At 37.0% G+C, this 16093-nt stretch overlaps 1 protein-coding gene across 1 annotated transcript in view; it reads left to right on the top strand.

The window, feature by feature from the left end:
• The window catches only part of LOC143846345 (catalytics), a 36237-nt gene that overhangs the window by 3761 nt on the left and 16383 nt on the right, over positions 1 to 16093 (top strand). Inside the window, exons 2-7 of the mRNA XM_077354776.1 lie at positions 7971 to 8098; positions 8881 to 8943; positions 10997 to 11118; positions 11272 to 11387; positions 11764 to 12571; positions 13655 to 14386. Of these exons, the coding sequence (XP_077210891.1) occupies positions 7971 to 8098; positions 8881 to 8943; positions 10997 to 11118; positions 11272 to 11387; positions 11764 to 12571; positions 13655 to 14386 (1969 nt within the window). The remainder of the gene's footprint in view (positions 1 to 7970; positions 8099 to 8880; positions 8944 to 10996; positions 11119 to 11271; positions 11388 to 11763; positions 12572 to 13654; positions 14387 to 16093) is intronic.

Here is a 16093-nt window from a genome sequence, read left to right as displayed (position 1 = left end):
GGAGTGATGAGAAATTTTAGAAACTGTTATTTATCGCTTCGAGGAATCCTATTTTTTAGTAAAAAAAGTAGCAGAAAATTTTGAAATGGACCTTAGCGGGTCACGCAGCCGAACATGATTTTTGAGATTTGTTTGGCTTTCGTCATTCTCCACCGCTAAAAAAGGGGAAAATCCCGTAAAAGAATAGTTGCCGAACACACCCTAAGCTTTCGTTTATATTCAATTGCTTTCATGGTCAATAGACCTTTCGTATTTATAGGCCATGCAAGCCATACAAAAAGTTAAAAAAAAAAAGAATCCTAATCCTTGTTGCAAAACAACTCCTAGCCTAATTAGAACACCTATTATACTCAACTACTAGTTTCTCGTTGAAATAAAACCCCTAATACTTGGACTTTCCCTACTACAAGTAAACTAGGACGCTTCAAACCCCACAAGGACGCCTAATTCATCATGGAAACTAACCCACTTGTAGTCCTACAAATACAAGGACTCCCTTGTGTTGCAATGTGGGCTCTTGTGGTAACTTAACAACTTAAGTGATAAATAACAAATTACTGCCTTTATCACTTTTGCACAAACGCTCTTCTTTCCTTGGAATTTCAAATGCCAATGAATGTCGACTCCTTGTTTGGTTGCCAAAATTGCAGTGAAACTCCACTTGACTCCCCCACATGTTTGGGACTTCATTATTGCTTTTTATCTCATGGCACCCATGTGGCACTAATGCCCTCGCTACTCATCTTCCAATAGGGGTGCAACGGGTTGAGTTTTACTAACGTGAGTTGAGTTTGGGTTGAGGGCTCGGGCAACCCAACCCGAGTGAAACCTGACATTTGTTTATCATTTTTTTTTAGTTTGTACATTTAAAGCTTAAAAACTCGGGTCGAGTTCAGGTTGAAAAAAGTGGTTCCTCGGGTCAGGTCGGGTTGGAACTCGGGTTCGGGTTGAGTAAATGGTTCCTCGGTTTGGGTTCGGGTTGGCCTCAACCCGACCCAAGTTGGACCCCTATCTTCCAACCAAATTCTACCAAAATGGTAAAATTTTGGTAGAATAATAGTTGAAAAGGAACCATTCAAAAAAGAAAAAGAATAGTGGAAAAGGTTTTGTCCTATCTCTCTCTCTCTCATCTCTCTCTATGTTTGTAATGACACCTCTACTTTTTCTACTACTCTCCGAGAGGACCGACGTGCAACCAAACACTACTTACCACTATTCCACTATTATCTGAGTGGTAATTCTAGACATCTTCTATGCTTGTCTCCTCCCTTTTGACTTCTGATTTCACTACTCTCTGAGCCACCCCCGCACAACCGAACATTGCCTTAGGATTTTTGTAATAACAATGTGTGCTCCATTTTAAGCACAGACAACTTTAAGAAACCAAGTGAATTGGATGAAAAAGACCGTGGTACCCCTCATATAACTTAAGGGACTTAAAATACGTCTAAAAGACGCTTCAAAATTAGAATATGGGCCCTAGGATGGTCCTCAACAAAATGTCGGCAATATTTATGACAATAGCAGACAACTACTTTGGGGGTACAACTGTCAACTTCTCATAACATCAGTCAGTAATTCATGTGTAGCATGAGACACTGTTTTCATCCTCTGACAATCAGACGTGGTGAATATAAGAAATATGAAAAGTGGAAACACAACTTATATCCAAGAATGTCCTTGCACTTTCTCTCTTGGTACTCATGGATCATCATCATTTATTTATTTCAAAACATCATATACCAACGTGGTAATAAATAATTTCCTGTATTAGGCTCCTACATTCATCTTCGCACCATCTGTTTAGTTTTTTCTGTCATATAGTTGTTAATTTATAGTTTTGTACTTTCATACATGGTTTGAAATTTTGTCTGGGACTGACACTGAAAGTACCTTGAATTGGTGTCAGTCCAAGATTTCGGCCGAAGTTCTGAAATTTCGGTAATTTCGGCCGAAATTATGGCCACATTTTATTTTTAAATTTTTTCCCATAATTCCAAAATTTAGCCGAAATTACCAAAATTTCGGTTAAAAATTCGGATTTTCTGTTTTTTACCGAATTTTGACCAAAATTTCGTTTTCGGGTGACTCTGAAACTGATACCAAAACCAAAATTTTAAACCTTGCTTTCTTATCCCGTGCTCCATTTTTGTTTTTTCCGTTCTCTGTGGCTTGCAGATCTCATTTCCTTATCAACAGCGAGGATATGCACTTCCTTCAACAGAGCTATTGCCTCATTTAGTTTAGCTTGTCATGTCACCCTCAGTTTCTAGTATATGATTGTTATCATCTGTTACGGCCGTCCTATATTCCTATTACCATAGTGTTGGTAACCAGATGAACTTTCACTTGGCAGACACGAGAAATATTAAGAGAGCTTTGAAAGCATCATAGTCAGCACACTAAAAAAAGCGGCCCAGTGCACGAGGCTCCCGCCAATGTGGGGTCTGGGGAGGGCTAGATGTACGCAGCCTTATGGGCTTTGCAAAGAGGCTGTTTCCGTGACTCGAACCTATGACCACCAGGTCACAATGGAGCAACCTTGCCATTGCACCATGGCTCGCCCTCTCATAGTCAGCACACTATTGATGAAATTGTCACCAGTGAATCTTAAGCCTTTGTTCTTATTTCTAACCTAGTTACCTAGTTACCTCTATAGACAGCGGAGAGTACATAGTGTCTTTTTCTTGTCTTGAGGTTCAACCTCTTCAACATCCAGCACATACTCATCATCATTGTTGACAAATTTTTTAGATCCATCGGTTCCTCTTTTTCATTGGGCACTCCCCATCTCCACTTTGCACTTTCTAGTGTAATGCCAAGTGACGGGCTTCTATCGTAATCGGTCCTATCAAGTTTGTGTTTCTTTTATTGTATTTCAATTTTTTTTATCCCTGTCAGCAGCATTTTCCCATTTCTTCTGCTGGTTATTGCTTTTTATCGGGGTTGAATTCGTCTGCCCCTCACTATCTCTTACGACCAAGGTCTCTTTTGTCTCTTTGAGAATCTTTGTTACGTGGTTTAGCAATTGCTCGACTCGTGAGCACTGTTATTGTAATTTTGTGCTCCAACTGATCACATATTTTATGAATCCATCAAACGCTGTTTGCAACCTGCAAGTCAACAATCTCTAATTCTCTACTGCATGATTTCTATTCTAGCTCTCTGTTCGTTTGCGATTGTGACTACAGATTGTGAGCACCCAATCAGATTATTGGACTCAAAATTAGTGTGATTTTGAGTCTAATAATAGGTTTCAGGGTTATAATCGGTTGTCATAATCTCAAACGAACAGGCTGTAGATCTAGTTGAAACAAATTTAAGCAGACGTACTTCATCTTCGTTTGCATGTTGATTTGTTTAAGTCACCAGCCATGGCATGCCTACTATCTCTGCACTGAAGAGACTTACTTACCCTTGCTGAAGATTTTCCACTTGTCCGGTTTGATCTCCTGTTGGAAGTCACCTAACTATTCCTTGTACTTCAACCATCAGACACGCAGACGGATCACTCAAAACTCCAAAACACACAAATCATGAATATCACTTTTCTTGTCACTCTTCCGACTGTCATCTGTTCACCAACTGCCAAGCAAAAAAATGGGAAGTAGCCTCGTTGCCTCTTCTTGGCCGATTGACCAACTATAATGCACCGATGGGGCAATCTTTTTAGGTAGGCACATTTCTTTTTCTTCTTTGCGAAGCAAATCCAATAGAAAATATTGTTTAGCAAAAGGAGGTGTCGGGAGCTTGGAGCTAGTAGTGACCAATCATTTTCATATAGCGCGTGAATTGTTGATCTAGATATTTATTTCCCTTTCTATATGAGCAACATGGTTGTTGCTGTTTTTATGCCTTTTGTTTGAAAGATAATGAGATATTTATAAGAACGGAATTCATTAAAAAAAGATTTATTAGAAAGGAGAAAACGAGAAGACAAAAAGGGATCGAAATGATCTCAACCTAGAATAAAAGTTACAAACGAAGAGAAACAGTTACTATCCATCCAGGCTACAATAGAATAAGCAAATTGCCAACAATTAAAGCTTATTTATCCATGGTTCCCTGGCTTGCTCATCCACGATAATGTTTTTTATTTTAAATGGAATTTTGCTCGTCCACTATATTGTTAGCACTTCTTTGGATGTCAAAAAAATAAAGGTAAAGTTCCTACTCAGATCCTTAATTTGATTAACGAAATTGACAAGTCCATGTTCCGGGTCTTTTACTTGATGCCAAAGCAATAACATCTGGTGCCTCACCTTTGATCTAGAGGGTGTTAACTGAATTCACCGTGCAGACCTGCAACCTTTCAAAGAGAGCCCTGATTTCTGTTTCATTACAATCAACGAAACCAATAGGACCAGAGAAGTCTTTAATAACTGAGTCGTAGTCATTTCTGGTCAGACCTTTGATCCCGGCAGAGCCTGAGTTACCTCTAGAACAACTAACTAAATTAAGCTTACCGAAATGGGTGGCTGGGGCAACGACAAGCACCGAGCAACACATTTCTCTTTTCCAATAAAATTCCATGCCATGTCCTTCCTATTTCACACTATGGTTTCTGTTAAAAAGCTAAACAAGTCTTTAGAAGATGGAACTCAACAACTAATGTTGGATTCAATTGTAGAAAAGGTCTTAAATTTCAGTTTTGGTTTCGATTTCGGTTGGTATAAAAACTGAAACGTATCAGTTTTGGTTGAAAATTTTGGTGCAAATCTTGTATAATTATGGTACAGACGGCAATATATGCAAATGATGGATATTTAAGACTAAACTCTAGGAAGTTTTAGAATAAGCTCAAATACATATTAAAAAATCATCACATCAGTAAAGAAACTCACCCATAATGGTTTTGCCAACATAAAAAAAAACCTAGTGACATGCGATGTCACACATCTCTGATAATTCAGTACATACTGCATTTCACATGTAATTCATATAAATATTTGTACATAATACATGCGCCACATTCCACGTGCAATTCATATAAATATAATTATGTAACACTTACTGGTATAGTATACTGCTAATACACTTATGGTTTTGGTTTCGTTTTGCATTTTGGTTTCGGTATGTGTTTCGATGGGGATGGAACCAGAACAATGTCAGTTCTTTCATGTCGGTTTCGGTGGAAATTTAAAACTATGATTCTAGTCGTTACCACACTGCATGAGACTCTTTGTCATAGAGGATCTAGCTGCTTTTGCTGCCTTTCGCTTTCAAACATATCTCATTCTTTAGGCTAGGCTTGGTAATGTTTTTACAAGAAAAGAATTGCTCTAGATGTTTCTTCTAGGTTTCCTTTCTTACTGGTATAGTATACTACATTACTACTAATACACTTATGGTTTTGGTTTAGTTTTGCATTTTGGTTTCGGTATGTGTTTCGATGGGGATGGAAACAGAACAATGTCAGTTCTTTCATGTCGGTTTTAGTGGAAATTTAAAACTATGATTCTAGTCGTTACCACACTGCATGAGACTCTTTGTCATAGAGGATCTAGCTGTTTTTGCTGCCTTTCGTTTTCGAACATATCTCATTCTTTAGGCTAGGCTTGGTAATGTTTTTACAAGAAAAGAATTGCTCTAGATGTTTCTTCTAGGTTTCATTTGAAAAATCTAACAAAATTGGTCAAAATCTAGGACAATTAAAAGATGCCTTGACTGCAAGCTACACTGCATTTTTTTTTGGATTCTGGAAATGTCCGGTCAGATTTTTTTTTATCAGAATATCGGCTAGAAAGTTTCATTGAAAAATTTATTTCGAATTCCATTCAGGAATGAAATTTTCCGAAAATTTTATTTGGAATGGAACAGAATCAACATGTACATACACATTGGAAAGCCAAAACAAGCACAGGACTAACATATTGTGAATATGAGAATGCATGAACTATAGTATGTTGTGCATAAGTAAAAAATTGGAGAATGGATTTTTTCAATATAAAAGACTGTTAATAATTATACATAACTTTTCTAACCCAATTCTCTACTTGTGCTCTTTCTCCAAACCTATTATTTCCTTTTTTTTCCACAAATTGAACCCCAACTCAGAAGTTTATTATAGTAAAAAGTAATTCTTAAACCCAACTTAATCAAAACTCCCGCAGTTTCCTTGCTCTAATAAAATATTTTGTCAGCACAAAGTAAACTGTCTTCTCCTGTTTGGACTCTTATGCCACTAACCGGTGAATTGTTCTGAGCCAATGGTGACACTATAGTTGAAGCTACGTCTGTAAGTTCACATAATTTAAGATTAAGGAAAAAGATACCGCATGAGTGTTATCCGTATCTTTTATCTTTTATTTTTAAGTTTTTTTATATTTTGTTTTTGATGGGACCATCCTCGACCGAAGACAACAAAGGAAATCATCCAAACTTTAGAAAGATATCGATAGAGGTGGGGTCTATCAGTATTTGAGCTTGATTCTATTCTCTTGAAAATTGCCATGATGGGCATTTTGGTTATTTGGACAGTTGATTATGATCAAACTAGTCCACATGGGAATTTGCTTCCCTTTGGCACTTCAGCATTCGAAAAAAAAAATCCCTTTGGCATTTTTGTGAGGTTCAATGGGACTAACTTGGTCGTCAACATTCTTCAATATGAATTTTATTAATGTTTTAATTACTTTTAGTGTTAGTCAAAGTTTCTAATTTGGAAATTTGAGCCTTAGTAAGTGGAGTCTTTTAAGTTAGATTCATATTTGCAATCAATGTCTTTTAGAATGTCATTAGTAGAAAAGAGTCCTTGCCAATTTTGTGTGGCTTTAATTCCTATATATTGTAATGCCCAAAGGCTGGATATGAAAATGATGCTCTTTGCTTGTGCGTGGATGTGACTTCCATTGCCGTTTGATGTGGGTGTGATATTGAAGGTCTAGCCATTTGTGTGATGTCTCTGATTTCTTTGGTGTGATGCCATTTAGTGGTGTAATGCCCTAACATATCCTATTTCTAAGTTAAGTATTCATCCCTTCTTCATCTTCAATCTTCTATCTTCAATCTTCCTCTTCTTTTTGTTCAATTCTTTCATTCTTCTCTACACTTTGATCTTCTCTTTGCTTCTTGCTCTTAATTTCTGTATCTTTCTATTTTGGAACTGCTACCATGTTGCAACTAGTTCTAATAGAGAGATCCTATCCTTTAATCTAACGGATGGATTTGGTGTAAACTTAAGGGTTTTCCTCTATTCCGTAACCAACACCTCATACTAAAGTTTCTGCATGATCCAATGTCTGGATCCTATCTTTGTTTAGGTTTAGATCTGGCTGTTGTCAAATCTGCAGATTTGAAGAATCTTCCAGATTTGTCTTTTCGATGATCCGGTTGATCTCTAACTTCGATATTATCTGTGATTAGTGCTGTTGTCAAATCCTGCAGATTTGAAGAATCTTCCAGATTTGTCATTTCGATGATCCAGTTGATCTCTAACTTCGATATTATCTGTGATTAGTGCTTTCCTACCACATAGTAAATTTTTGAAGACACCATTAAAAAAAAAAGTAAATTTTTGAAGAGATCCAGCGGTAGAATCTTTTCCAATCTTCTGGGCCAGTTGCTAAATATAGCTATTTTTCTGAACCCAAAGATTCAAAAGTTGTTTTTCTTGAAATTCTTGGATTGGATTTCTTCTAGTTCACTATTTGAATCCAAGATCCATGCCTTCCAACCCTCTGAGCATTCCGTACCGTATTCTATTTTCTCACTTGGATATCTTTTTTTGGGTTTTTTTTCCTGCTTATTTTATGTTTAAAAAGATGGATCGGCTACCATGCTAATTTACATGTTTAAACTTAAAGCAAGGCTAACTTTTGGGATAGTAATGGTTTTGTTTGTCTACTTTAACTCCCAATCAGTAAATTAAATTATTTGAATAAATTATTTCATTGCCGACCCCAACTAGTTTGGGACAAAGGCTTAGTTGAGTTGAGTAGAATAACTTATTTCATTGCTTTTCCTTTCAGGCATCAGCAGTACATCGGCAAAGTAAAACATGCTGTGTTTCATACTCAAAAGGCTGGGAGAAAGCGTGTGGTAGTCTCCACAGAGGAGAATGCTATTGCCTGTCTTGATCTCCGCAGAGGAGACGTCTGTATGTTTTCCTCCTTGTTTAGTCTTTTTTTTTTTGAATGATAAAAAAAATCTAGTTTAGTCTTTTTGTTTACTTTAGGGCACGTTTGGCTGCCAGGAATTGTTTTTTTGTTTTTGTTTTGGATGACGTAGGGTGTCCCTCACCCCACTTTGTAGAGCGGGACTTATTCCCTCCGGATGCGTGCAATCACCCGTAAACCACGCACATCGGGCAAGCCCAGGGGGATTTGAACTCTTTTCACTGGGGAACATACCCAAGATCTAAGCCAAAGAGCCACACCTGTACGGGTTGCCAAGAATTGTTTTTCATGATAAATTGGGCGTCTCCAAGTGGAGATGTGGGTGAAGTTGGCTAAAAATCCGGAAACAAAATGCCAGAACTAGTGTCTCCGGCGAGGAGAAGTTGCTAAAAAACGGGAAAACCAAAAAATCTACTCAAAACCGGATCAACCTTTCCCGGTTTTTTCGCAACTTCTCCACTAGTTCATGGATTTTGATTCCAGTTTTTTAGTCGACTTCACCCTCATCTCCACTTGGAGACGCCTAATTTTATCATGAAAAACAATTCCTGGCAGCCAAACGTGGCCTTCCTCTTCTTTTTTTTTTGTATGACAAAAAAAATCTAATTTAGTCTTTTTGTTTACATGATTTATGCCGTGATGCTCGTTGCATATGTTTCAGTGTCCAAGTTCTTCATATAACTTCAAAAACAACTCTTAGTTGTCCTTTTGTCTTGATTTTAACAAGCTAAGTCTTACCGAAATTGGTTCTGCATGAGTGCAGTTTGGAGACATGTCCTGGGGAACAAAGATGCTGTGGATGAAATTGATATTGCCCTCGGAAAATGTAAATATCCTATTCGTGATCTATTTCTTGATTCTGAAGTGTTATTAATAATGCCAATTTCTCATATTTTGTAGAGGCACATTACATCGATTGTTTTGCTTCTATAGGGAAAGCTTACATTTGTTTATTGCACATATTCTTATAATCCTTAGGAGTATAAGAATATTTTTGGGCATGCTAAAGTCTGCTGGATGCTACTACATATTCCATTTATAACTTAGCCATGCACTGTTCAATTTTTTTTCTGCACTTGCTGATTTGGCAACCTCATCTGCTATTTCTGTTTCATATGGCGACTGTTAGTTCTGGATCTTTCACCACTTTATTTGGTATAGAGTTTGTTTATCGCTATTGCAAGTTTCTGCTGGATTTGTTTTGTGTATGTTTCTCAAAGCATTGTCAACTTGCATTTGAGGCTTCTTTAAGTTATTATTGTGGAAACTAATTGAGATGAATAAGGAAGAAAAAGAAGAAAAGAGGAAGAAGGAAAGGTGAGGAGAACGTACTCTATTTATTTGCGTAAGTGAAAGATATAAAATTACAGCAATGCCTCATGACTTAAGTGACATAAATAGAAGAGTATAATCATATAACTTAAGTGTTAATGATACATAAACATGTAGCTAATGTACATACCTGCCAACTTCTCTCCCTTAAGTCGGTGTGTAAATGTCGAACATATTTAACTTGCTAATAATGTTTTGAAAACAATTCCGAAGAGCGACTTTTGTGAGAATGTCAACGAGCTAATCTTTTGCTCTTACGTAGATAACAATAATAACATCCTCATCTACTTTTTTCCTAACAAAGTGACATTCAACCTCTATGGCTCTGTTTGGTTGCATGTAGTTGGCTCGTTGAGTACGGTGAAAGTACTCAACAAGGAGGAGACAAGCCAATTAGTCTCCTCACAAACTTCAGGTAAAGTGTTGTTTGGTTGTATGTAGTCTCCTAGTAGAATGGTGGAAAATTAGGAAAACCACAAAAGAGAATTTTGCCATTATAGATGGGCTCGAAGAAGAGAGAAAATTTCAGTCTATGCTTGGTTTGAGTGAAGTTGGAGAGCAGGAATAAGATCATTCCGTCATTGCAGATGGGCTGGAATCATCAAGAATGGATAGTAACAAAAAAGACCGAAAAACTCTTTCTAAGCCTACTACAAATAAACTATGTCTCTTCAAACCCATCATGGAAACTAACCATTTCAAGTCTCACAAATACAAATACTCTCTAATGTTGCCATGTCTGCTCTTGTGGTCACTTAACAACATAAATGATTAATTTCAAATGCCATAAAATGCCCCTATCACTTAATATTTTCGTAATAAACATGCGGAACCTATTTGAAGCACCTTAAATTGAAGAAACCAAGTGATATTGATGGAAAAGACCGTGGTACCCCTCCTATAACTTCAGGTACTTAAAGACACCTAAAGGACACATAAAAATTATAATATGGGCCCTAGGATGGTCCCCATCAATTATGCATTTTATGGATTAACGGATTAAACTTTGTTGAAGGCTATGCAGCTAATGTTGTAAGTTACTTCGGTTCAAAGAAATTGTGGCCTCCTATGTGGAGTTCTGATCATGAGTTCTCCGAGTTAAAGGACTTAACCAAAGCTTTGCCCTCCTCAATTGCGTCAGTGATCTTGAAGCATATCCAAAGGAGGATAAATTTTCTAACTTATAATTTTATACACATTTTCTCTACATTCATATTGTCTCTTCTTTTTTGACAGTGTTTAATTTTCCCTGACTCATAGTTTTCATCAGAAAAAAAAGGAAACGGGAAAAATGTAAATTATAAACTAGAACTATTTCTTATTTGTGTACCATCCCTTACCGTGAAATATTGCTGATGATTCCAAGTAATTTATACTCGTTGAATTTGAGAGGTGACAGTTTTTACTTCTCATACCCCGGTTACTTTTCTGCTGTATTCAATTGCCTCGTGAATGGCGCCTTCATTGCAGATTGTTAAGTTGTTATCGAGTTTATTTTCAATTTGGATAACTCATTAATTGCTTAAATGAATTCTTACTACTTTCAGATATTGTGGCGCTTTCATCGAAGGGTAGTATTTTAAGAGCATGGAGCCTTCCTGACGGGCAGATGGTGTGGGAGTCTTTCCTTCAAGGTTCAATGCCTTCAAAGTCTTTGTTATCCGTACCGGTTAGTATACTCAGATATCCATATATCGTGAAACCTTTTTTTTTGCTGCTTTTGTCGAACGTCCTTTCTGTTGGCCCGAAGTTCTTATTTTTGTGCTAGCTCCATTGTATTGCTTTAGACAATATAATGTTAACAAAATTATTTTCCTTGCAGACAAACATTAAAATGGAAAAGGACAACATAATTCTTGTTTATGGTAGAGGGTGGCTTCATGCCGTTTCAAGCTTAGATGGTGAAATTCTTTGGAGGAAAGAATTTTCCATTGACAGGTTGGTATCAGAAGTATAAATGTGAACAAGTTCCATATAGGCCTTGTTTGGATTGCAAGAAAAAATTTTCTGAGGGAAAAAAATTTTCTCAGAATTTTTTTTCTCCTCACAATTTAGATGGAAATGACATGTTTATGGTTAATTTACAGGGATATCATCACAATTTGAAGGTCCCTCTAAATAAAAATTGAATAGGGTTGGTTCAAGTTATATTTTTTCATGTGTATAAAAAGTAGTAAATTTTTAGAAATATTTTCATTTCCAACCTTCTCCAGAAAATTCCTGCAATCCAAACAGGGCCTTAGTTCTTGCTTTCCTGAAAGTTGCTCTAGTCTTGTTATCTATTGTTTACATCTGGTTTCTACTATGCTTGCAGCTTAGAGATTCAGCAAGTTTTTCAGCCTCTTGACAGTGAATTCATCTATGCCGTAGGATTTGTTGGTTCCTCACAGTTCGTTGCATTTCACATTGATGCTAAAAGTGGGGATATAATAAACCAAATTTCGGAAGACTTCCCTGGTGGGTTTTCTGGGGACGCATTATTTATTTCTGATAACATGCTAGTGGCATTGGATGCCACCAGGTCAATCATTGTCTCAGCAAGATTCCAACATGGAGAGATTAGCTTTCATCAGACGTATATCTCTGATATTGTCCATGATTTTTCTGGGATAGCAACTATCTTGCCTCTAAAGTTTACGGGCATGTTTGCCATAAGAATTAGTTCTTGTGTGGCATTAATAAGAGTGGGAGGTGAGAACAAGCTCGAGGTAATGGAGAAAGTTAATGATCCAGTTGCAATTAGCAATGCCCTTTCATTGTCAGAGGGAGTACAAGCTTTCGCGATGGTGCAACATGAAGAAACCAAGATTTCTCTCACTGTAAAGAGTGATGATGACTTAAGGAGTGAGCTTCTTAAGGAAAGTATGAAGATGGCTAATCAAAGGGGGTCTGTGCAGAAGGTTTTTATAAACAATTATGTGCGAACAGACAAGTCCAATGGATTTAGGGCCTTGCTTGTCATGGAGGATCACTCACTGTTGTTGATACAACAGGGTGAGGTTGTGTGGAGTAGGGAGGATGGGCTGGCGTCGGTTGTAGATATGACGACATCAGAACTACCTGTGGAGAGGGAAGGTGTATCAGTTGCTAAGGTGGAGCATAACCTCTTTGAATGGCTCAAGGTACGATTCTTCAGAATGGGAGTATTTTTTTTTGATGACATAGCATATCCCCACGCCATTTTAGGGCTGGACTAATACCTATGGATGCACGCAATCACTCATAAACCACGTGCATCGGGTAACTCCGAGGGGACTCAAACTCTCATCTATGGGGAGCAAACCCACTATGCTACCCGACGTGCCAACCCCGTCCGGGTAGAATGGCTTAGAATATTACAAATATACAAGAGAACTTTGATTTGAAATGAACATTTTCATAGGTTGGATACGGGTAAATGGCGATATGATCCCTTCTGGTTGGGTTTACTACCCATGTACCCTTCTAGAAGTTCCTAAGATGGTTGATAAGGAGCACACAACAGTAATTTTGGGAGTCATTAAGTGCACTTGCCTATACCATTCAAAAAAAAAAAGTGCCACTTGCCTAGTGATATTTAACTCTTTCTGAAGCAAATGTTACATGCGGAGCTCAAAACAGGTTGTGGCTGGGTAAAACTGAGACCAGTGATGCTGTGCAGCAGTCTTACTGTTTCTCAATCGAGTGGGTTTTACGGTACTTTTACCCCTAACTTTTTCATGGCCTGGAGTTTGCATCTGGTCAAACATTCTACTGCGTACCTCTCAAGGAACAACAAATACTCTAATAATCCGTTGGTGCTTTCCCTTTTGAGTTCACCGGAAATATTTTCACAAATTTGCAAGTTAATGTTCTTTTTTGAACGGTTAATCATACTATTGGTATTTCAGGAAAGTTCTATGATTTTATTTTTGCATATTTTTCACTTTATTTTGTTGAATGGATGCACATTGTCGGGAAGCGAAGAACTTTTCTCCCCATCCCCGAAAATCTTAACTATTCATTTATTTGCTATTTCATGGAATATTTTGTCCACTTTAACAAGCCATGGGTATGTTAGGCACATGAGTAGACCAAGGATGCTGTTGGCTGTAGGCGATTTCCTGATAATTGGATTGCCAATATTAATTTTATCTTTATGTATTCAGTAAATTAAACTAGAGACTCCATCTTTTGCTTTTCTGACAATCTTTTCTCATTGTTTTGTGTTTTTTTCTTTCAATAAGGGACATCTGCTGAAACTTAAAGGAACTCTGATGCTTGCAAGCTCCGAAGACATAGCAACTATACAAGGAATGAGGTTAAAGAACTCAGAGAAAAATAAAATGACACGAGATCACAATGGTTTCCGGAAGCTCCTCATAGTACTCACTAGAGCAGGAAAAGTATTGGCTCTCCACACGGGAGATGGACGGGTTGTGTGGTCTCTTTTATTATCTTCACTTCGCAGATCAGAAACATGTCTTAATCCGACGGCTCTAAAGATATATCAATGGCAGGTTCCTCATCATCATGCGATGGATGAGAACCCATCTGTTATGGTAGTCGGTAGTTGTGGATGTGGGCCCGATTCACTGGGTATCCTCTCGTTTGTTGATTCTTACACCGGGAAGGAACTCAAATCTGTGGGGCCTACTCATTCAATATTGCATGTTATTCCCCTGCCATTTACTGATTCAACAGAGCAGCGGCTTCATCTTCTTCTAGATTATGAAAAACGTGCACATTTATACCCAAGATCTCCTGACTCTATAAATCTTTTGAAACGTAACCTTCCAAACATATATTGGTATTCCGTTGAAGCTGAAAACGGCATTATTAGGGGGCATGCATTGCATACCAACTGCATCCTTGATGATGACGACGAATACTGTTTTAAGACCAGAGAGTTGTGGTCTGTTGTATTCCCTTCGGAGTCGGAGAAGATTTTAACAACTGCAACGCGAAAGTTGAATGAGGTTGGTTCTCTTTTTAAATTATCCTTAATTTTTTTATTTTGTGTTTATTTTTCTTTGTGAGAATAGCAAATCGCCAATTTCTCTTGTACTCTTTCCCTTCTCCTTTATTCCTTTCCTTCATTAATGATTTAGAAACAAAATGGAATGCATTTAAGATCTGATTTTGTTCATATTTACATGGCCGTGCATACCATAGTCCTCCTTTCTCCACTTCAAAACAAGGATGCGTGGAATACACACCGTTTCTCTGATAGTTAACATGAAAATTGCATTATTGCCGAAGTAAAATCTCATCAGCTGTATCATGTGTTTAATCTTCGAACATAGTAGAAATTTTGAGGATGATGAATGGAAAGAGAAAGAAGACAAAAGAAAGTGGGAGAAGAAAGGGAAGACTTGGGAGAAAACATGGGATAAAATTAGAGAGTTGTAGTCTACCACACTCCCTGTCATGTATTATAAATATAAGGAATTTAAAATTATGTCACTAACAAGTGAAAAAAGGGAAAATTGCTCTTATACCATAGTAAACATAGAGTAACCTCAATAAACACATGTATCTCAACACTAACCCTCAAGTTGGTGGAACGATATCACTCTATGCCCAACTTGCCAACAATATGATACAAACAATCTAAACCAATGACTTTTGGAAGGACGTCAACAAGATGTTGGTGCAAACCCGGAAACTTGTGATTAAATTACTAGAGAACTCAGAAGCTCAATGGGGCCAAATCCTCACATTCACAGTCGGACCAAACCATAAAACAGATATACAAGAGTTGATGATAAATTTCAACGTAGGGAATTATGTTGATTACCCTTAAAAGATAAACCAACAATGAAAAAAAATTCTATGTTAAGCAGTTATTGCATGTAACAACTTGAATAAGGCAAAAGATGGAGATAAATGGTTCAACTTTATTAAAATAAACGATGTCTAATTGATGTCCATTAAAGGGAATAAATATCTAGGGCCCAAAACTACACCAAATTGTAAAAATAACTCTAAGGTAGCTTAAGGTAGATTAAGGGTAAAGTTCCTACGAGGGTTTAAAGGCTAAAATAAGGGTGATCAAGATCAGGAAGAGATACACGAATAGAAATAGGGTTAGTAGATTTTAGAACATGAGAAGAAGAACTAGGATCAACCATACTTGCATCTAATAGTAGATGGTAGGAGAACATTTGGTTTTGGTTTTGCAATTTTGAATTCTAAAATACATATTCGAAACAATTTCTTTATGATTATACGCGTTAGGAGATGTTTTAGAATTATGCAACTTCATGCATTTGATTTATGATACATATGAATTATGTAACTTACGCGTTGGATTTATATACCACCCGACTTATCTTGGTTAGGTGGGTTAGATGTGCTTCTGCCCAAATTGAATGATTATGGATGATATTAACAATAATATTCTTGTAAGATTTGCTTTTTATTTGTTTATTATAACTATGCATTTATCTCATTCTTGTAAGATTTATTTTTTATTTTATTTCTTCCAAACTTAACAAATGGTTATTTTTGCATATTTATTTAGGGCTTCAATTCTTTTGAAAAAATTACTAATAATGTTAGCACTCCTGGTGATTCGTTTTTTTCCTTCAACACATTCATTTAGAAAAAGAACATATCCAGCCAATTCTAATGTTTGTATTCATTTTATTAAGGACACAACAACCGATGGGCTAAATTTGAGG

This window comes from Tasmannia lanceolata, unplaced genomic scaffold, assembly GCF_043159265.1.
Source record: "Tasmannia lanceolata isolate RefF3 unplaced genomic scaffold, GAP_Taslan_0.1 ptg000015l, whole genome shotgun sequence".
In the NCBI taxonomy this organism is placed as follows: Eukaryota; Viridiplantae; Streptophyta; class Magnoliopsida; order Canellales; family Winteraceae; genus Tasmannia; species Tasmannia lanceolata.
Note: the sequence above shows the minus strand (reverse complement) of the source record. Positions and strands in the feature narration are given on the sequence as shown.